Genomic DNA, 24,103 nt, shown 5'->3' on the forward strand with positions numbered 1-24,103 from the left:
AGCTATAATTTTATTTGTTAAAGCTGCAACACAACACAATGATTTATATCATCATATAAAAATGAATATGCTCTGTATTAAAGTAATAGAAATGTTCTTCTAACCTGACGGAAGAAGGCTGACATGAATGTGTTTGTATGTCAGTATGATGGGATTTGTTTTGATTCTGTGATGAAATCTACTGTCATTTTTTTCATTTTGGGAGACTCTTTACTACTAATAGGCAAGATGACAGACAAAAAAAAAAAAAAGAGGTTGATTTCTTCTTCCTCACTATTAATTGCTGACATAAGAAACAGAACACACAGTATCCAGGGGTTATCAAATTATTTGACACTAAGTAGATGAAAAATGTAATGCTACTACAAACTAAGTAAAAGTGAAATAACACGTTTTTAAAAGACTTTTATTTATTATTATTATCTTTAAAATTTATATTCCCTCATTTTTTTTTAAAAAAATTATTTATTTATTTATTTGAGAGCGAGAGATAGAGAGATCAAGATAGTGACAGAGAGCATGAACGGGAGGAGAGGGAGCAGTAGGCTCCCTGCTGAGCCAGGAGCCCGACAGAGGGCTGGATCCCAGGACCTGAGACCATGACCTGAACCAAAGGTGGACGCTTAACCGACTGAGCTACTTTTAAAATGTTAAAAGACATTTTAAATATTAAATACAATTGAATAACATCAACAACAAAAGCATTTTTACTTAATTTCAAATTACATATCAGACAGCTGGATGGTTTAGCCTTTGTGCCTCCCAAGAGTAAATGACAAAACTCATTTAAGTAAAGAAGAACAGCAGATTAAAAAAAAAAATACAGATCTAAAAGGAAAGGCATGACATGATCTAAATAATTCAATAAAATTGCTGTCAATTTTTGTCAAACTATCAATCCTTTTATATGGATTCTTAGAATAGTAAAGACTAATCATAAATATAAAGAGGTATTTAAAAAAGTAAGACATTTTCAAGAATGGCACATCCCTTAGAATCAGGCATCATTTAATGCAAGTTTTACTGCCTTTCAATTTGGGAAACTATATTGAACTTTCTGGTACTAACCAAAGGTTATGACATGAGAAACAATATGAAATTATTTAATTGGAGTTTGAGATGAAGGCAGAGGAAAAGAACTTCCTAACTTTGAGAAGTATAAAATTATATTTGACTACTGAGATAAAAACGTGGAAGATTTGGATATCAAGTATGGAATTTAAGGGGCGCCTGGGTGGCTCAGTGGGTTAAGCCTCTGCCTTCGGCTCAGGTCATGATCCCAGGGTCCTGGGATCGAGCCCCGCATAGAACCCCGCATCGGGCTCTCTGCTCAGCGAGGAGTCTGCTTCCACCTCTTTCTCTGCCTGCCTCTCTGCCTAGTTGTGATTTCTGTCAGATAAATAAATAAAATATATATATTTTTTAAAGTCTGGAATTTAAGAGAGAGATATGAGTTGAAGAAATAAATTTAGATGTCACCACCGTTTTTATAAAACACTCAGATGCAATGCCTGAAGGTTTAGCTGAGTGTGTGAATGTGAATATGTGTGTGTGTTTCACTTTGGCTAATAATCTAGTATGTGCAATGACCACTCAAAAACTATGCCTGTTAATTATCAAATATTGACAGTGATAGGTAATAAGAAGCGGTTTTTAAAAATTACAATCCAGTATGCTTTCATGCATTTATTTCTTGAAATAATTTTGTGTTTCCCTAAGGTTTTATTTGTTTTCATAGGCTTTCAGGTACACAAGGAGATACTCATTCAGTAGTAGATGAGAAATAATACACAAGAAGCCTAAGACAAAATGCCACAGTAGGAAAATGGATAAAGAATTCTGAAGAAATGGAAGGAGGACCAGAAAACAGAACCTCATAGACTAATCAAACAGAAGAATCAGATGGGAATAATCAGTAAGGTATGGGCAACACGGATGAATACAAGACAGGAAACACGCAACTTCAAGCAGTGCAATGTAAAATCTTGGGCGAACACAAAATGAATATAAGAGGATATCGTTTTGCTGAAAAGTTTTTCACACCACTTAGTATCTGATACACCTGCTGTATGATAAGGCTCCCCCAGGGAATAAAAGTGAAGCGACAGACTAAAAGGAAGATGTGTAAGACTAATACCATTTGGATCAATGAGATGACATTACAGCACTGTTTGTAATTAGAGTTTGTTTATATTAGTTTACATTATATCTGTGTTAAGAATCAGTCAAAAGGGGATGCCTGGGTGGCTCAGGCAGGTCATGATCCTAGGCTCCTGGGATTGAGTCCTCTGTTGGGCTCCTTGCTCAAAAGGGAGCCTGTTTCTCCCTCTGCCTCTGCTGTCTCCTTTCTTATGCTCTCTCTGACAAATAAATAAAATTTGAAAGAAAGAAAGAAAGAAAGAAAGAAAGAAAGAAAGAAAGAAAGAAAGAAAGAAAAAGAAAGGAAAAGAAAAGAGAAATCTAAAGGACCCCTTGCCCTTTTCAGAGGAAGAAGCACGGGACCCCTTGAAAAACACAGTCCGTTGTTGATGAAGTAGAGCTTCCCTAGAGAACAGACTCTCATTAGCAAAGTAGCTGCTTGTTTAAAGGAGGCTTTCATAGGTTGTCACCTCTTTGGTACTGTTAGACATAAGAGAGTCTGAGAGTTGGAAAAGACACAATTCCCCTGCACCCAGTCACCAATTTCAAGAGCCAAGATGAAGTGGGTGTGGTAAAAAAGGAAAAATGCCATAAATTGGGTATCTGGAAAACTACCCAAGTGCATTATAGTTAGTGGCCTCGGTAAATAAGGGCCTGAAATCCGGCTACAGAGGTGTTGAAAACTCCCCCTCAGAGCTGAGGGTAACATGTACTACCCTCCACGAGCTGGAAGAACGATGCCGAGCTCCGGTGAGAAACGCCCACCTGAAGACCACACTGTCTCCATGAGCTTCAGAGGCTCGGCTGTGAGTCACCAGCAGCAGACCACTGGTGCATTTATCTTTTCTTACCTGCCTGCTATGTTTTGGGAGTAAATGATCCCCAAATTTATTGATTTAATGCATTATAGTTCTCTTCTCTAACCTTTATGTTTCCCACAAGTTGAGAAAGGGAAGTGCAGTCACTCAACCAAAGGGGGTAAGAAAAGTCAAGTCAATATTGAAAATACTAGAAAGAAAATGGCTTTGAAGACAGCAACGCAGAAAAATACATATAAATAAGAAAGGTGAAGAATTTTTTGTCTTGCACTTAATAAAACTTGTAACAAAAATTAAACTTGAGTAAGTCTTCCTCTCCTTGTGCTTACTTCACCTTCACGAATTGCCCTGTGCCTCACACAAACGTTACCCTTAGAGACACAAGAAAATAAACTGCACCCACAAAACAAGACACAGAGGATATCTGTACAAAAGGAATGTTCAAAGAACAAGGTGAGCTCTTGGAAATGAAAAGTGTAAAAGAATTTTTTTTAGTGAATAAAAGGTCTGGGACATCACTTTGATAAAACTGGCCAGAAATCTTTGAAGACAACAATATATAAAAGGGACATTAAGGAAAGTTGGAGCATCACCTGAGGACACTCCAACATCCAAATCCTAAGAGAGCCAGGGGAATGGAAACCACAGACAACTCCCCGCATGGGAGCAATGCATTCAAAATCCCGTGGCAAATGGCTCCCAACAGAATTCCATTCCCAGCTGAATCAGTCAATGTAAGACTAGAACAAACAGATTTTCAGATATGCAAAGTGCCCAAATTTAACCACGACTGTTCTCCTTCTCAGAAAGCTCAGGAAAAATAATGGCGTGGAGGCCAGGGAACAGGAAATCCCATGTAGGAGAGATGAAGGACAGTCCCAGGATGATAATGAAGAGAGATCACGGGACTTGAGCTGTGCAGCAGGTCCAGACAGCACACAGCTGAGAAAGGATCTTGAGAAACGGACAGCTCCAAGAGGGAGGCCCCCCAGAAAAAGAAGTGAGAGGAACTACACTTCTGCGTAGTGGTGGTTGATGAACTGGGGTGAGGCACACAGAAAACAAAGCAAATGAAAAATAAGACAGTTATCTCCATGACAACAAGAAAGTGATACATCTATGAATAATATTTACATACATAATCACATTAATGCAAACAATGAATATTGATTTGGTCTGACAATTATGAGATAGCTACTAGAAAGAGAGAAAAATGCAGATAAGGGGTGCGTGCATGCGTGTGTGCGTGTGTGTATGTATAGGACGTACAGCAGAAAGTCAGTAGGTTATACCAAAGTAAGAACATCAAGAAATCATAATATAAGCCTGCAGTTTGGCTTGATACTAGAAGAAATGGCTAAAAGGGTTGAAAGTCGTTTCCTCTAGAGGGTGAAATTGGAGAATGGGGAAGGACAGGGCTGGGGGCTGCCATACTTTGTCCTGAGTTTTATAGAATGATTTGACTTTCTAAACTAGGTAGAAGAAAAATAGGATAAAAAAAATAAATTTGAACAAGTGCTTAGAAAACACACAGGTGGAAATAACAAGACCATCCTTGAAATAAGAGTTAATGTTTCAGCTCTTCCATTTTAAATGCCTTAGAGGCGCTAACACATCTATCCCTTCTAACAGTGCTATGAAGTAGGTATGACTATTTTCCCAGTTTCACAGATAAGTAAACTGAGGGACAGAGAAGTTAAGCATTTTGCTCAGGATCACCCAGCCTGTAAGTAGTGACATGCGGACTAGAGTCAGATACTAACTGTAGAGGTCCCCACAAGGACTCAATCAAAGCACTTTACTGCCATAGAATCTATTTTAAATGAATTCTACAAATATTTTATGTAATGACATTCATTGCCCATGTATTAGGCATTGTTTTTGGTACTGGGAATACTCCAGTGAGTAAAGCAAAGACCCTGCTTTCATGAAGTTAAAGAGATTGTCCCTCTTGGACAATCAGGAAGACATATCAATCAGAGTTTGATGGGTTTGGTGGATAATGAACCTTTTTTACATTGAGGAGAGACTTGAAGGAAACAGGAAGCAAGCCATGAAGACAGCTTCAGGGAGAGGGAACAGCATGTGCAAGGGCCATGAGACATGAGTGGGGCTGGGGTGCTGGGGGAATAGCAGAGAAGCCACTGTGCAGGAGGGCTTGAGTAAGAAGTGAAGTGGGAGAAGATGTCAGGGAGGAAGTGAAAAGATCTGGGCCAGATCACAAATGGCCTTGAAGGCCAACATAAAGACTTTGACTTTTACTTGAAGATTTTATTTATTTGAGAGAGAGACAGAGAGAGGGAACAAGTGGAGGTTGGGGGAGAGGCAGAGAGAAGCAAACTCCCTGCTGAGCAGGGAGGCCTATGCAGGATTTGCTCCCAGAATCCCGGGATCATGACCTGAGCTGGAGGCAGATGCTTAACCGACTGAGCCACCTAGGTGGCCCCCCCCAAATTTTTTTAGAAGATCTTGATTGAGGTGTAGGTGACATAAGAAAAATGCACAGATAAAGTGTACAACTGGACAAGTTTTGACATAGGTATATACATGTGAAACCATCAGCACACTCAAGGTAATGAAAATACCCTCATCCCAAGACCTTCTTTATGCCCCACTGGAACCCTTCCCTCTAGCTCCTCACTGGCCCTGTCCCATGCCCATGCTTCATGACTCATCTCTTCCTGCCAATGCTATTGCTGTCCACTATTTTAGATTGTCTTTTGAAAAGGCCTATGAATCACACATCATTATCACTTTATACAAACAATGGTTGTTTACATTTACCTACATCTTTTTCAGTTCATTGGCTCTGCATCATTCCTGAATCTCAGACTTTTTTTTGGGAGACCACTGTTTGAAACACATCCTTTAAAAATTCTGGTCAAAGTCTTTTGATAGTAAATGTTCTTAGTTTGTGAAAATCTGAAAATGTGCCTACTTCACTTTCATCCAGGAAAGATGTTTTTCTAGGTACACAGTTCTAGGTTGTGTGTCCACTTACAACTCTGAAGATGAGTCCACTGTGCTCTGGGTTCCTTGCTGCTACAGAGATATCTGATGTATAGCTACCATTCCTTTGTAGACAATTTGTCCTTTCTTTCTGGATTCTTTTAAGATTTTCTCTTGTTTTGGGTATACTACACTATACCACTAGGTGTAGATTTCTTTTCTCTTTTCTAAAGAGTTTATTTATTCATTTGAGAGCAAGTGAGAGAGAGCACAATGGTGGGGAGAGGCAGAGGAAGAGGGAGAAGCAGACTCTGCTGAGCAGGGAGCCCTATGTCGGGGGATGATGACCTGAGCCAAAGGCAGACGCCCAACTGACTGAGCCACCCGGGTGCCCCTGGATTTTTTTTTTTTTTTTTAATTTATTGTACTTAGTATCCATTGTGCTTTCTGTATGTAAGTACAGATTTATAACTTTCACATTGGGGATTCTTAACCAATATCTCATTAAATATTGTGTGTGTGTGTCTGTGTGCATGTGTTTTAAGCCCTTCTTCATCAAAGACTCTGATTAAATATATCTTGGACTTTTTTTCTGTGTCTTTTAAGGACTCTCTTACTCTCCAATCTCCTTGTATTTCTAGGCTATATTCTGGTCTATTTCTTGGGCCGTATCTCCATTTCACTAATTATCTCTTTAATAATCATATTTCTCATTTCTAACAATTATATGTTTTTTTTCCCATTTTGCCTGATTAATTCCAATAGTGAGCTGCTGTCTGCTCATTTTATTTGTATGAATATTTCATTCACAGTTATTTATAAACTGTACACATTTTATACAGATATTGCTATAATCTTAGGAGCTGACATTCTTAGGGGTAAATATATTGGTTTTATGTTGACTATCACTGATGGTCAACTTATTATTTATTTGACAGTTTCTTTTTTTTAAAGATTTTATTTATTTATTTGACAGAGCCAGAGAGATCACAAGTAGGCAGAGAGACAGGCAGAGAGAGAGAGGGGGAAGCAGGCTCCCCGCTGAATAGAGAGACCAATGCAGGGCTTGATCCCAGGACCCTGAGACCATGACCTGAGCTGAAGGCAGAGGCTTAACCCACTGAGCCACCCAGGTGCCCCTATTTGACAGTTTTTGATTGTCTAAATTAGGCAGGCATGCTTGGAGAGTATTTACATTTGCTCCTTCAGAGATCGAGTGGGTTCTCAGTTGAGGTTACTTTATACAACATTATACTTTAAAGCTCTATTGTTTCTTTGGGAAAGTTAAACACAGCAGCTAGCGCCCTATCAACGGGAAACCATGGGATGCAATTTATCTGAAGTCAGTTATCTTGTTAAAAATTGAGTAAGTGTAAATCCCAGGGTGGTAGTTCTGATCAATATTCTGAGGACCATTTTCATCTAAATAACAATTAAGTTTTCAGAAACACCACATGCAAAATTTGAAAATATACATCTAAAACAACCGACTGAGACAAATTCTTTGTTAATGGAAAAAAATAACATCGACTCAGCAACATAAAATATGTAAGAACCAGAAGCACTTCTTAAAATGAGTGTATTTTCTATAGAATATACATGTTGCTCTCTCATAAGGTCTAAGTACCATATGAGTTAAGGGGAAAAAGATTTATTCTACCTTTTTAAATGGAAAACTAAAATGATCATTCTAAATCCCGATCTTGTATTGATTAGTTATGAGAAACGGAAATTTTCTTTTCTTTTAAAAATTCATTCTGAATGGTATCTCTCTATTCATTACTAATAATCCTGAAATCGACTCTAATAAACAATGGTTGAAATATTTCACACTTGCTCTTTAGACGGCAACTTCAAAGGCAACTCAGCTATCACTCATCCATTCATATTGGTATGGGGAGAAACAGAGCACATGACTTAATGAGCAGAATTAAAAATGATCTGAATGGCTTACCTGCTGGCTGTTTTCACAGAACAGTTTTTCTTGTGTCCTCTTTCAGCTCGGTTATCTCTCAGAAGCTGATGCTATATAAAATGTTAAGACAAAGTAGTAGAAACAAAAATATTTTCATTGTATTATTTTGGAAGTAGGAGAGTGATCCTCTCAGCAAAGGGATCACCATTCCTGCATTTGCGGTAACTTTTTTTTTGCCTTCTACTGGTTTCTCTCACAAGGAAGATCACTGGGCTCACTGGAGAGGCCACTGACATTCTTGTAACAAAACTGGGAGCAAGCGTTGGCAATCTGACGTTTCCCTGACAGCGAGACTGCTCCGAGCGGGAGGTTCTAGAACTCAGTCTTTATCCGAGTTCTCTGGAGTAGTCTTGGTTAAAGTCACATAACCTCTCTTGCCAAGGGCCTTTACCATTGCGTTCAGCTGCGAATTATTGAGACTTTGTCATTTATGCTGACATAAAAGATCTAATATTTTCTCTGTATCTCCTGGCCAAACATGGTTAAGAAACACACTTAAAACATCTGTTTTCAAAGAAATTATTGGCTTGGAAATACATAATTAGAAAGTATGTATATACATTTGATTGCCTCCTCAAAATGCCCCACCATCCACTTCCCTTCACACTTGGCTTTGCCGTAACTAATTGGAAAGAAAAAAAAAAAAAAGTAGTCAATACTCTGTACTATGTGTTTGCTCAAACTGTAGCTTATCTTATTTATGCAGAAATATAATTATACACAAGACTGGGCCAAAAGGAAGATGCACAGCATATTAGAAATTAGCCCTAACAAAAGTAGAAATCTTAGAAGTACTAATGCAGATAGATCTAGGTTCTAATCCCAGCTGTGCCTGTAACTAACAAGTTACTAGGTTTTAATAACAGATTTGCCATTTACAAACTGGGCAGTCGTAGGCAAAGTACTTAACCCTCACGTCCATCTGTAAAAAGGAGATAATATTATCTACTGATAGGGTTGCCAGGAGGGTTAAACAAGATAAACCATGTAAAATGCTTAGCACTATGACCAAAACACAAGAAGTGCTGAGCAAAATGGTTCAAATGCTACCATTATGATTGTAATTAATGAGCCTGGTTGTCAGTGGGTATTGTCTACCAGTAGCAATACCTTTTGATAAAAACTGCTTTAAACTATTTAATGACATTATTTGGAATTAATAATTGGCAACATTTGGCTACCTTTGAGAGGAAACAGAACTTAGATCATCAACAATGTAGTTAAATCATTTATTTATTCTTTCAGGACGGTCTTAATGATAAGTATATGTATCTTAAATTTCTCTTAAATTTCTACTTCTTTCCTTCCCCACTACTACCATCCTAGTACCATGCTTTTCTCTTACTTGCAAAGGCCTCCCTGCCTCCAGACTCACTCCTATCCAATCTATTCTCCGCGCTGCAGCCAGTAATTCTAAAATTAGATCTAGTTTACTCTCTGCGGATAAAACTCTAAATCTTGTTCAAGCCTTTCATGGCCCTTCATACTTTGATTACATTTCTAAACTCCTAATTTCTTATGTTTCCTCCTACCCCAACCTAACCTTCCTACTTCTTCTTCTTTTTTTTTTTCTTTTTGATTTTTAACTCCAGTATAGTAAACACACGTTCTGTTAGTTTCAGGTGTACAATACAGTGATTCGACAATTCTGTCCATTACTCAGTGCTCACTGTGATAAGGCCACTCTCCTTCCTCTGAGCCTATTTCACCCATCTCTCCACCCACCTCCCCTCTGGTGATGGTCACTCACCTCCTCTTCTCTAAATTACATAGCCCCGCCATATTGAACTTTCTAGCTTGGCGTGTGCACCACATTCTCGCTCACCTGTGGCCCTTTGCGTCCCCTATTCATTCTTGAATCTCCAAGGTCCAGCACGGTGTCTGGTACAGTTTTAGTGCTCAGTAACTATTTGTTGAATGAATGAATGATGGAATAAATGTGATAAAGAAGTAGGGAGTGAGATCTAGTATCTGATAGGCAGCTGAAGCTCGATCTCATTATTACTACATATAGAAAATGGCAACCATTTATCTTAAGTCCATTAATCTGAAAGTGTTTCAATTTAGAAACACTTCGTACCATGAAAACAAAATTGTTTCTGAAAATAAAAATAATTAATTACTTTGGCATTTCTAAGTCTAGTGCCTTTTAAGAACATATGTACAAACCAACATTTGTGACACAGATAGCCAGAGGTGAGATGATAAAATCTCTACATCCACCTGAAAGTAATAGTAGTGGCTAACTAACTTACCTAATTTTAAGATAAAAGATATGTGAATGCTGTTTCAGCGGTTTGTGTTAAAACAGTTACAGCAAAGAACTCAAAATCCTAAACACAACATTCTAAAATAAGAATTCTATTAGTTTAGTTTTGAAAATTCAACTATAAGGACCAATATAAATATTAGGCCATACCTACTAGGTCTGGATAGTTCTTGGAGAGGCCACCACTTGGATCAACTTAAATGAGATAGCGCCTTCTCTAAATTCTAATGTTAGAGCTCCTTCTATGATATTCATGTGAGAATTTATTTTCTCCCTCAAATTTATAGTTTTGATGGGCTTTGTATACAAAAGGAGGTAAATACCGGAATTATCTAATACAGTGCTTCTATATTAAAAAACCATCACAAATTTTCACACTTTATCAATAAAACTATAAGTCTAGGTGCACCTTTGCAAATTTAAAATCAAACCAAGATAAAAAAATACAAACTCAGATCTATGGGTCATGAATCCAATTAATTAGTATGGGAAGCTAGATCTGTTAAGGGGCAAAGAAGAAAAAATTAATCCAGAATGTTATTAGAACAGAAAACATGTATTTGTATTTGAAAGATTCTCAACACGTTTCTGCTATGTCCCAAAGAATAAGAAAAAAGACGGCAGGGTGCAGTGGGGTAGAAGGTTAAGTCAGGTCCTGAGTTCATGGTCAAAGACACAAGAATCCTTGAGCTCTGCTCTAAGAAGCAAGAGAAGCTCATCAGGTTTTGAGAAATTCCTCGCTCTTCTTATTGATGATTTTTCTGTTTCCTTGGACGACTATCAGTGTCACAAGTGAGGTCAATTTTCAAGATTCTGACTCGACCACGCCAACTCTGATTAATAACAGAACTTCTGAATATGGTGCGAAGTGCTTCTTACCTTCCAACTTTCAGATTGCTGGACTTAGGCCAGATGGAGACACAACTCCCTGATTAGTGACCTGCAGATGTATATTAAAAAATGACCCATATAAGAATTACATGAAAATTCATAAGCACAAAACCTAGTACAATGTGAGGTTTACAAAAAGTTCACAGTTTTGAAAACTACTGCATTAAACCAGGAAGAGAAGTGTTCCTTGTGGATGATGGTTCTTACTGTCGGTAAGTGAGCAGGGGATTTCTGTGGCTCTTCATAATATTTTCACAAGATTATTAAAAGTTTCAAGTCCCTAATACAAGAGAAGAAGCCAAGAGAGGAATTCTTCCACAGAAATGCTCTCTTTACCACCTCATACTCAGAGGCATTCGCTCAGGAATATTTCTGTTAACAGCCACTTCTCTGTAACTTCTCAAGTGTCTACCGAAGAATTTCAAATCTCCTCACAGGTGGGCTCTCAGCGTCCTCACCCTAAAGGGAGAGCTAAGTAATATCTAAACTGTAGCCTACGACTCCTTAAGATACTTGTAAATATAGTCAAAATGTCAAATCATTAGATGTTCAAAGAGGAAAAATCAGAATAAAATAGGACCAAAAAAAAAAAAAAAAAGATGTTTCATATAACTACTTCTTTCTCCTTCCTTCCATTTCTGAACCAACTTTATTTCTCTTCTGGGGCCTTTATAACTGCCCTCTCTGTGGTTTTCTCAAACATTTCACAACAGACTGCGTCATTATTGCTTTCCTGCCCCAGATTATAACCACCACAGGGGAAAGCTACATTGTTTTTCTAAATACTTTCCTTCATAAAGATAGAGAGTACCTGAAAGATAATGGCTGATGGATAATAGTTATTTACTGAATGTGTAATAAAAGAGTGAGAAGTACGAATGGTGTCAATGGGTATGGGATTTAGGACTAAAGAATGGAAAGAGGAATTATAAGACAGAGGAAGTAGAAAGGGGTGGGCTTTCCAAAAAGTGATGGTAATGTTATCCTTTCTTTATGTTGCTAAGTTGGTATGGGAAAAAAAAAAGGTCCTCATGCATGCCAACAGTCATTCATTCAACAATCTGGTGAAGGATTTTACATTTCTTTATGTTTTTGCATTTCATCACTTGCACTGAGGTTTATTTAGCAAAGTTTACAGTGCTAGACTTAGATCTGAGTAGAATTAAGAAATGTTCACCCCTCGGAATATAAGTGGTCTCTGTGTGGTTTGTATATGTACACCTAGGTACAACGATTTCTCAGTATTCATGGATTCCATGTTTACAAATTTGCCTATTTGCAAAAATTTATTTGTAATGCCAAGATCATACTTCCGACATTTTTGTAGTCCTTCACAGACACGTGCGGAGTGGCAAAAATTTGGGTCCCCTGTCCTGCACGTTCTTAGCTGAGGCCTGATGAGTAGATCCTTCGCTCGGTGTTTCAGCTCTCAGTGTGAACAAGCAGTCTGTTTAGTGCTATATTTTTTGCATTTTTGTGTTCTTCTCTTTTATTTAATCATTTAAAGTGGCCCCCAGGATAAAGCTGAGGTGCTGTCCAGTGTTCCTAAGTGCAAGGCTGTCAGAGACCTTACAGAGGAAACGTGCATTAAACAAGCTTCCTTCAGATATTAAGAATCAATGATATCTATATTAAATAAGGTATCATTAAACATAAACATACATCAAACAAGAATATGTATTGATCAGTAAATGAAATGTTGTGACCTCTCAGGAACCTAACCTTGTATTTCCCTAGGAGCAGTATTTTGGTATTTGCTGCTATAGGGTTCACATCAACTTTATAGCCCATAGCTACTGTAGATAATCAGAATCAAATGTACTCATTAATTAATAACCTACATTCAAGACAGAAATCTGAAATGATGTATCAAAGTTTAAATGAAAGGCAGATTTGAAAATTGGTCAAAAAGATTTTAAAAATTAAAAGCAAAAAAGAATTGCTCAACTTTTTTCTCTTTATGATATTAGCATTGTTGATTTTTAACTGTAGGGAGAAGATCTTGGCTAGAAGCAACCAGTTATACTGTGATATGAAAGACAACCTTATAACATTACTTTAGTATTTCTTTTTTTTTTTTTTTTTTTTTTTTTTACTTTAGCAACGTGATCTCCTTCAAGGGGAAGTACCTACTTTAGTATTTCTAAAAGGTAGAAAAGGAGCTTTAAAAAAATTGTATTTTGGGATAATCTATATTCTGATATGACATATTGCCCAGAAGCAGCATCTTCTTGTAAGCACCGTACATAGGTACATAGAGAGACACGAACCATTTGGGAAAGCAAGAAGTCTAATTTTTACATTTTGAATAATAAGATAAACACATCACAGACATAACTTAGTCTGGTTAATTTCCAAATCTTTAGAAACAGCAGTCCATATTATACTATTATTATGGGAAGTATCTTTAAAGGGGACAATCACTCCTATGGAAAAGGGCAAGTTCACAAAATACTATTAAAGCTGAATTTACATGATATTTTTCTTTAGCTAGTCTCATGTGTGTTAAAAAGTTAGTATAGTTTATAATGAAGTATTTAACACCTTCTTATTATGAGTAAAAGGAACTATGGCATACACAACCAACTGTGGCTCAGCTTAAGAAATTAAACATCATGAATATATTATCTACCTACCTACCTCTTTCCCTATCTACCTACCTACCCTTCACAGAAAATCATCCCTGTGGATGTGAGGTTTTTCATTCTCATGTATTTAAGGGTATTTCTTACATATTTTTGACCCACTTAGTAACTTTTATAATTCATAATGAAAAAAAAATCAACAAGGATGTTAACTGTAAAATGCATATGCTTTAAAACTTATCAAAAACCTAAGCCCTAAATTACCACAGCATGCTGAGGAGAGAAAACGAATACATTCAAGGGAAAAAGAAAGAAAGTACTTATTTTGTATGTGAAATTCATTGAAATGAATGTTAAGTTTTTGTTAAGGTAACTAATCACTGTGCTGCCATGTATACTAGTAAGCAATAAAAGAAAAAAACCTCATGGAAAAATAAAACGTAAACTTGTAAGAAACTATTACCATCTTCTAAACTTCAAAAATAAAAATATTCTCTTGCTGGCTGACCTTACTTAATATTAAGCAATTTTTTGAGCATACGTACTATCTTGATACCACAACTTTGTGAAAAACAAAGGTAAATGGTGAAGTCCTACAGACAAGTGACTCCCACAGCCTTCCCGTGGAGGTGACACTCGTGACAGGGGAAGGTGGCGGTAAGGGAGCATTCTGATGCTTACTGAGGATGAGGCACTTGGTTAGTGTGTTAAGCACAGGCACAATCAACTCCTTTTTCAACAAGCTGGGATTTCTATCTTTTCTCACAGAGCTGATCTACTACCTTGAAGGGAGATAGTTGATCCTTGAAAGACACTAAGAAACTTCCTTTTGGATAGAATGTTCCTTACCTGGCCATGCTCTGTCCTAGCACCAGGGCTAAACCAATGGCTGCAGAGGAAAGAGAAAAGAAGTTAGCATGAGCCTAACGAAAAGCACGTGCTCTCACATGACCCATCTGCATGTGCTTTAAGAAATGTATTCGCCACCAGCAATAGAGCCTTAAATATGCTTTATTTTAATGGATATTTCTTCTAATTCTAGACTTACACCAATTTTGACAGAATTGTAAGAGTGCTCATAACCCAGTAATTTTCAATTTAATAAGCAAACTCAGTTAGAATTACATTTCCATTTAATTATGTTAACATAAACTGCTGGGACTGTATTCATTTTACGAATCAATTCTGGTTATAAAATCTTCAAATGCTATCATTTACCACAACTTAATTATAGCATCGTTACAGCAAATTATGACCTTTGGATTGCCGGAGTTTTAAAAAAACATTAAAAATACCAGAATATTCTATCCTCTGGCTCTGCCCCCAGGAACAATCACACAAAGCCCTTGGTGTAAATTCTGGAGCGTCCAAGCTAGAGGTACCTTGAACCTGAACCTTCCACTGTGATAACAACTTGCGTTCTGGCTGAGAACAAGTTCAACAACAACGTTCAGAACATGGAAGTCGCTGCAGAGTTGACGCTTCCCTTCTCGAGTTGTCCTTGCCCTGCCTGACCCACCCACACTGCTTCCACCACTCCATGGATCCTCAGTAGGGACCCATCTGGGGAGGCCTCTTCAACCTCACAACCGGGGAGTTGTGATTAGTTGCCTGCCTAGGCCTTCGGCAGTATTCTACCTCAAAACTACTTGTAAACATCAAGGAGTAGGAAATCAAGAGAAACACGGTGGCAAATAAACCACAAAAAGCCCACAGAGAATGATACCAATGTTATTATTTATGCTATTTGTTTTTTAGAGAACAATAATATTGAGGACTTGTGTTTCCCAAGCACTCTTTTGACACAGGACATGTATTATTTCCTCTCCTTGTAAAAACCTTACAAGGTTCTTCTCACTTTCCAGGTGCAGAAATGAGGCGCAGACACCAGGCTATTTGCCCACAGTGTGCACCCATCATACTATACTGCAGAAGGACAAGACTCTTACATTAAAAGGGCAGATTTCCTAAGACTTTGATGTAATCTCCAGCCTCTGTGGTACTAACACCTGGGAGTAAACAGCCTCTACATCAGTAGGATTTGTCTCTGCTCTTACTGGAACAACTTCTCAAGCTCATATACGGTGATGCTCTTTGACAGGTCACATTCTACCTTGATGTGGAATGGACACTTCTGGTATCTGTAAATGACATCTGGATTAATAACCAACTAGAAGCAAGCTATTCACCCAGACAACCTGACTAATATATTTCCTCCCTGTTAGGGATGTGCCTTTGTATGACCAATGTATGGTTTACTAAATCATGGTGTGTAAGTGATCCTTTCAGAGTTCAAGACAGAACAGCAGATTTAATAGACAAAAAAATCATTGATATGTTTTTGGATTAGACATTATAAAGAACGTTTGAGAAACAACCACTCTTTGTGTTTTAGTATCATATCAAAGAATAGTCACAATGATCTGGAATGAAAAGGCTATTAAAACACTCCTTCCTTGTCCAACTACTTTTCTTCATATGCTTCAACCAAAGCAACATCTCACCCCATTTTGAAAGGAATCTAAGCTGTCTTTTATTAAGCCAGACATTAAAGTAATTTGTGCAAACAATAGCATGTTCTCACTAATTTTTTTTGGGCAAAAAAAATAGCATATTTTCCTAAAAATATGCTATTTATGTTAACATGTAATGGGCCTACTATATATTTATATATACATATTTTTTTAGAGAGAATATGCATCAGCACGCACACATGCATATGTGCACGAGAATGGGGGTGGGGACAAAGGGAGAGGGAGGGAGAGAATCTCAACCAGCCCAACACAAGGCGCAATCTCAAATCCCAAAATCATGACCTGAGCTGAAATCAAGAGTTGGACACTTAACCAACTGAGCCACCCAGGTGCCCCTGGGCTTATTATATTTTTTAATAAATACATAAATACTGCTAAGATTCTTTTTTGTCACAAACTGAGTCTCCATCTAGCTAGTTCACTAGCCCAGTGAATGGCAGCACTGACCTTCCAATGGACGACTAAACTCAGCTTGGACCCTTTTCTCTTTCTTATCCAAACACCAGCAAGTTACTCTTCTTATACCTGCCAACTTGACTCCATTTCTCATACTGCAGAGCTACAGTGATGCTTCCAAGTTCCATTTTTTGAATATTTGGTTATTCACACCCTTACCTCAAGCAAACAAATAAATAAACAAACGCAAACCAAGGTCTGAAGGGTTGTTCACTGGTCTCGGGAGAAAGAATCCCTAAATGGCCCACTGGCCTCAGCATCATCAGTCCTTGCTTCCCTTCCTCCTGTCTCACCCAATACTCCCTCTTGCTCTCCCATTCTGTGCTTATTGCTAACATCCCTTTCACCATCTGAGCACAGAGCTATCCTCTCCACTTGAAATGCTCCTCTTGTCATTATCCCCTTAATTCTTGGAGGTTTCATCTCAAGCTTGTGTTCCTTAAGGAAGCCTTTTATTTCCATCTTTAGTTCAAATTCTTCACCTGGGTGGTGCAGTCGGTTAAGCCTCTGGCGCTTGGTTTTGGCTCAGGTCATGGTCTCATGGCTGTGAGATCGAGCCCCATGGTGGGCTCTGTGCTCAACGCGGAGTCTGCTTCAGATTCTCTCCCTTTTCCCCATGCCTCTCCTACTTGCACTCTCTCTCTCTACAATAAATAAGTAAATCTTTATTTAAAAAATGTTCTCTTTTAGAGTACTCAGCACACTATATAATAATCATCTGTGTGTCAGTCTGTACATACACATTTATGTGTGTGCTTACTGATCAATGTCTCTTTTCTCTACTAGGTTGTGCCATATCTGTCTTGTTCATTACTACAGATCTAGCACATAGTAGGCCTCACAGATATTTTCTGAACAGATGGATAAATGAATGGCTTGATTTACAGAGCAGAGTTTTAACAACTAGAGGCACCATGTTATTCTATGAAATGAGAAGAATCACAGCAGTGGCTTAGGTGGTCTTCCAGATTCTTTGGGGGTCTCATGTTCAGGGGACCGGATGACCATGATGTAAAGATTATTCCTCATTATTTTTTTTTTCTATGAAACAAAAAGTCAATTCGAAAACTATGCTCTGACTATACTCAAGAGAACCTTCATTTTTTTTTATTAAACTGCAAATGTAAACCCAGGAAGTTCAGAATGGTGTGCTTGCTAAATCATGCGTTTTAGAATCAGAAAGATCTAGGTTTGAATATAGGCTCTGGTCCTTACTACCAAGGTGAACTGTGACAAATTAATTTTCTGAGTGTGGGTGCAATGCTGGGATTTAGAGGAAAACTATATATTCGGTTATTCAGGTGATTAAAATGTATTTCTCATATGTATTTGGTCTTACTCCATGGTTCCCTGCTCACAGCTCTGAAAACCCTAAGAATTTCCTTAAATGTTGAGAGTGACATTGTTATGTTAATGAGGTGGCTTTTGGACATTCCCTAAGGCTGGGAGCTAGTGGCCAGGGGAGCCAACTATGAGACTGGCGGTTGGATTTTTCAGTCTCAATCCCTGACCTCTGGGGAGGGGAGAGGACTGGATTGAATCAATACCCAAAGTCAGTGATTTAATCAATTGTGCCTACGTAATGAAGCCTCCATAAAAACCCAAAAAGGCAAGGTTTGAAAAGTTTCCAGATAGGGGAAGAGAGAAGATGTAGGGACAGTGGTATATACCTGGATCCGCATGAAAGTTCCACACACCTTCTCCCATACCTGGCCCTGGTGTATCTCTTCCATCTGGCTGTTGCTGAGTTATATGCTTTTATAATAAACTAGTAATCTAGTAAGACATTTCTCTGAATTCTGTGAGCAAATTAAATAAACCCAAGGAAGGTGATGCAGGGACCTCGGATTCATAGCCAGAATCCGACTGGTGTTCTGAGCTGGAGGCAGTCGTTGGAACCTCTGATTTGTATCTGGGGGGGGGGGTCAGAAGCACAGGTAACAGCCCGGGCTTGCCTGGGGCATCTGGAGATGTGGGGCGTTAGGGGGCAAGGTGGTCTCATAGGACTCAACCTGTAACTTGTACCATCTGATGCCATCTCTGGTTACCTGGTGGCAAAACTAAGTTGAAACAGGACAGTCAGTTGGTGTCCTGGACACTTGCTTGTTGTCATGAGGAAAAGCCAGTGTCAGAAATGACATGTTCTAGATGAGTGTTAAAGAAGACACACAGGAGCCGTGCCCGGGTGGCTCAGTCGGGTAAGCATCTGCCCTCAGCTCAGGTCATGATCTTAGGGTCCTGCAATGGGAACTCATGTCGTGTTCCCTGCTTGGCAGGGAGTCTGCTTCTCCCTCTCCTTCTGGCTCCTGCTCTCTAGCGCTATCTCTGTCTTTCTCTTTCTAATAAATACAGAAAAATCTTTAAAAAAAACCACACACACACAGGAAAAAGTAGGAGGGAAAAATCTGAGTTTTTCCATTAAATTTGGTCTCTTTCTCATCTATACAATAAAATTAATCCTACTTCTCTTATAGGATTGGGAAGCTTAAATATGCTAAGAACCTGGCATAGAGAAGGTATTTAAAATAAATATTTATTTTCTTCTCCTATAGTACACAGTGCAATACAGTAATATGTGAACTTTTGCTCTGTGAATTTTTGTAATAACTTCCTATTTATTCCTAAATGTCAGGAGATACACCAGTGTTCAAGTGTAATATTTACAGGATTCCCCCCCACTCCAGTTTTAGTGGGTTATCATACATGATAAATGCTGAATACAATTTTTTCAAATTGACTTTTGGTTGAATAGAATATACTGTGTGACTTTCCAAAAGTCAGATCACGTATAAAATGGGGCTGTTAGGACTGCTTCAGAGAGGCAGTAAAAAACTGTGCATATGAAAACATGCACAGAGAGAGTGGTGTATATGAAAATACTCTGGAAAATATAACATACTATCCAAAAAAGCATTATCATCATCATCATCAACCTAAAATGTTTTACACCTGCTTTAATAATTATTCTGTTATTTTACGTAAGTACTTTATAAAAATGTCTTATGTATGGGGCGCCTGGGTGGCTCAGTGGGTTAAGCCGCTGCCTTCGGCTCAGGTCATGATCCCAGGTCCTGGGTTCGAGCCCCACATCGGGCTTTCTGCTCAGCAGGGAGCCTGCTTCCTCCTCTCTCTCTGCCTGCCTCTCTGCTTACTTGTGATTTCTCTCTGTCAAATAAATAAATAAAATCTTTAAAAAAAAAAATGTCTTAAGTATAGGACTGTTCTTATCCTTATTCCAGAGATAAAAATTAAGACACATGTAGGTTAAAACGACTTCCCAAGGGAATCACAATAAATCAGGGGAGGAATTGATCCAGTATATTTTATTTATCTTAATCTGAAGTTGAAGCCACTTTTATTTTTATAAAGCAATAGATGCTAAATTTCAAAGTACGAAAGTATTCCCAATGAACTAACCTTTAATCCAGGCAAATCTTGCTTTAAGCAAACTTGATATTTATACAAAAGATAAAAAAAAGGTGTAAATATTTGCTTTATAAAGGAATTCATCATAGGATTACAGGTAGTTACCCACTTGCATTTAAAATAAGTTTTGATTTACATATAGTACTGCAGGTAAAAGTCTTATTCTTTAAAATGAAATAAAAGCAAATACAAATATCATTTAAAAATCAATTAATATATCATGTTTACTCAATTTAAAAACAGGTATCTCATAAGTGATTAGAAAAAAGGGAAAAAATTCTGGAACCATTTAGGGTTAGCACAGAAAGGGAGGTAGAGTGAACAGAAAGTAACTACAAAAATGAAGTCTTCAATATTTTTAAAAGAAAATGTAGTCATATGTTAATTTTATATTCTGCATTTTCTTACTTGTATTTTCAGAAAGTCAACAGAATAATTAAACGTGAATTTTAAAACAAAATGTTACTTCGCAGAAATCAGATACAAATGTCTCTGCTTTAGTTGGATTGGGTATCTCGTCACTTTTTGTGCACCTTTTCGTAGTTATTTTTATGACTATTTCATGTATCTGGGCTAAATATTTTCTATTCAAAGAGCCCTAACATATATTAACAACTGGATTACCTATGCAATATATATACAGTTATATACGATTATACAAAATATAAATACACAGCTAGTACGACGTTAGGTATTTTATTAACAATCACCTTTTCCTAACTCTGCAGGCCTTCTCACTATCTGCACAGATCACATCTCATTTTACCTTTAAAACTGAGATTCCATAATCTGAGGTGTGCAGCAAAGTTGGCGGTTCACCAAATTTCTGTAAGTAGGTTTTTTTAATAATTGAAGTTATTGTCAAATATAATAGAAATATTCAAATATTATAGAAATATTCAAATATTATAGAAACTATCCAAACTTTTATTTCTTTTTAAAGACTTTATTTATTAGAGAGAGAGAGAGAGAGAGCACAAGCAGGGGGAGTGGCAGAGGGAAAAGGAGAGGGAGAAACAGAATCCCCACCAAGGAGGGAATCCGACATGGGGCCCGATTCCAGGACCCTGAGATCATGACCTGAGCTGAAAGCATCTGCCTTACTAGTGCCTTACTAGTGATTGAGCCCCCCAGGTGCCTCCATCCATACTATTATTCATCAACTTCTAGGACTCTCATAAACTGAGCTGAAAACTTTCTGTGACGTAGGCTTTTTCACAATGAGTGCCCCGCTGGGCATTTGTTCTAGTAACTCTGAAAACATCCTTTTTCACTTCTCAACTCAGCAGCCCTGCTTCTTTCTACTGGTCATTTCTAGGCTACCCTTCCCTAAACTTGGTTGACCATGTGACCATATAAGCATGGTTTCAAAACTGAAATTCCTACACACTATTGTGTTGGAGCCTTTAAAATATTTTTTCCCTTACTCGTTAGAATCTGTTTTTAAGCTTGAAATGCTATGAGGTAAAATTATTTAAAGTACTGCTACATCAGACTGTTTTTGAGGTGACCTTCTAAAGCAAAACATGTATCGACTTAGAAGAATCAGTTAACTGACTGAAGGCAGTACTTGTTCTTACTTCCAATTAGGAGTTGCTGAATGTTTGGTAATTTAATGGCTGTTTCTAGCCATTCTTTCAGATGAGTTATCACAGCTTTGAGGTAAACTGCAGTAGGGGTGACACAAGGCCATGACGGTTAGTCTGTGCTTTCCCTATGCTTTTGGGCAAGTATCAGGAAGGGAGTGTGTCCTTCCCTCACTAGCCAGTAGTGGAACTGGCTAACCTTCACCCCAGAGCCCATGATTTGATGCGTAAGGCATCGTGCTGCATACAGTCACTTAAAGAAGATGAAGTCTCCAACCACGGCAAACTCATGATTCGTACTAAGGTGAATGAAGTCTGTATATAGTAACTATATTCGAGAGAATAATGTGATAAGTACTATCATCAGGTAGAAATAAATATCTCAAGAGAGAATACAGAAGGCACAGAAAATGGTTAGTGGCACTTCTGTGAAAAATGCCAAGGATTCCTGAAACACTATATTGCCTCCTTGACAGCCCTGGAAATGCCTACACTTCCAGACTTCCAGTCATGCCAGTAAACTAAACTGCAATTTGTCTAAGCCATTATTTGTAGAACATTCCGTTGACTTTTTCCTGCAAGCATTCTATTCAACATGGGTCTTCAACCACTTTTGCATACATGTTGTCTGGCACAGTTATGAAAATATCCCTCTCACCTATTTTAGGTAGAAATCTAAAACTTTTCACCATAAATTTAAATATTTGCAGAAGATTAGTTTCTTGCAACTGTATATATTAACATTTTAGAAGAAAACCATTACACCGCTCCTCTAAATATACACATTGGGATCCGAATATCATCACTGATTTCCTATCTGCTTTGACAACAAAACAAAACAAAACACTATGAAAAGCACTTCTTTAAATGTTGAAAATTTACCTGGCTTATTTTCTCCTTGAATTTCCAATATCACTGTCACAGAAGTTTATCCTAATGTAATATCTTTTTATGCTCGAAAGTCTTTTATTAGTAACCTTGCCATATTCCTTTGCAACAATAATGTGTGTCTTTATGTGTCTATCTATCCATCCATCCAGTTTTCTTAAATTTCTGTGACTATAAAACTAGAGTTAATAAATTATTTTCATGAATTTATCGGTCAGTCAACACTGGTAACTACTCTTAGTTGATAAGTTATTTAAGATCTGAAAAAGTTATCATTAGTATTTAATTAATGAAACCAGCATAAATGTTTTGATAGCCCTAAACATAAAATAATACAATTTTATTAGAAGTGGCATGAAAAACCTTTTCCCCCAAACTAGTTCATGTAACCACTGATGAATATTATCCTTTATCATTGATTCTATTCATACTTCTTATTTTTATCAATTTGAGTGCTCAGAAACCTTGTTCACATAAATTGGTGAGTGGAAATAAAAAGAATCTGGTTAGAGCAGTCATTTGATTATCAAACTCCTTCAGAGATTTATGCCAAAAATCACACAATGATTTTTAGATTAAGGAGAATTTTTAACAATCTACCAACAACTAAAAACAAACAATTAGAAACTATCTACCTAATTTGCAAAAGGCTTTGTGATTTGGTCATTAGATTCCATCTGCCAACATACAATATCAGCATTTGGACTGTCCCTCTATTTGGAACCCAAAAGGATTTTACACTGTGAAGCAATGTGCCAAAGTAAGAGTAGGACTGGAGGGTGTAGGGAGGGAAAGTGGGGGGGTTGGGGGGGGGAGTGTCTTTTTTTCCGAAGTGGGAAAAAGCCAATTGTGAAAAATGAGAATCAGCGAAGTAACCAAGGCTAATGATTTCAGGAAAGAAGGTCTATATATATGGAAGCAAAGGAATCTGGAAATTGACTCCCTTAAAACTCTTGGTGACCAGGATTGCCTTAGAAATTATTTGCATATCCTGAGGGTATAAATATCTTGTTTTTTTCTATTATGAGACACCAAATGTGGCAGCAGGAGTCAGTTTTATGTATCTAACTTTATAATAAGGAACAGGTTGAATGAAGTATGGACTTACCTTGGAAGAAAGTCAGGGAGGCATATAACTAAAACCATGTCCTGACTTACCTCAAACACTATATACCTTCTCCTGTTAAAGGAAATGTTAGGAAAATTTCAGATATTGGGTTTCCTCCCCAGGACAATGAAAGAGACAAAATGAAGCACAAATGTGGTCAGTTTTCAAACTGACTAGAGAAAGAGGCCAGTACTAACAGGTAATTCAAATGGGACTGTGTGTGTGTGTTTTTGTGTGTGTGTGTGTAGTGTAAAATATGCCTGTACTTATTTATTTGTATAAAACAAAATTCTCTTATGCTGTTTCCTATGGTATCTCCCAAAAAGAAACTTGTAGAATGAGGACTCCAAGGCACCTTCTTCATTTGCTCTACATGGGTAAGGGCAGGCCTAAAGAAAGGGATAAAAATACAGATTTCCTAAAAGAGATACTTCAGTCTAGAGATTACAATTCAAGTTTAATGAGAGACTCATAATTAG

At 37.7% G+C, this 24,103-nt stretch overlaps 1 protein-coding gene across 1 annotated transcript in view; it reads right to left on the minus strand.

Moving 5' to 3' along the window:
- The window catches only part of GPATCH2 (G-patch domain containing 2), a 170,289-nt gene that overhangs the window by 36,048 nt on the left and 110,138 nt on the right, over nucleotides 1–24,103 (minus strand). The window contains exons 7-8 of the mRNA XM_047704500.1: nucleotides 14,476–14,515; nucleotides 7,861–7,931 (exon numbers count right to left, since the gene is read on the minus strand). Coding sequence (XP_047560456.1) covers nucleotides 7,861–7,931; nucleotides 14,476–14,515 — 111 coding nt within the window. The remainder of the gene's footprint in view (nucleotides 1–7,860; nucleotides 7,932–14,475; nucleotides 14,516–24,103) is intronic.

This window comes from Lutra lutra, chromosome 15 (assembly GCF_902655055.1).
Source record: "Lutra lutra chromosome 15, mLutLut1.2, whole genome shotgun sequence".
Classification (NCBI taxonomy): domain Eukaryota; kingdom Metazoa; phylum Chordata; class Mammalia; order Carnivora; family Mustelidae; genus Lutra; species Lutra lutra.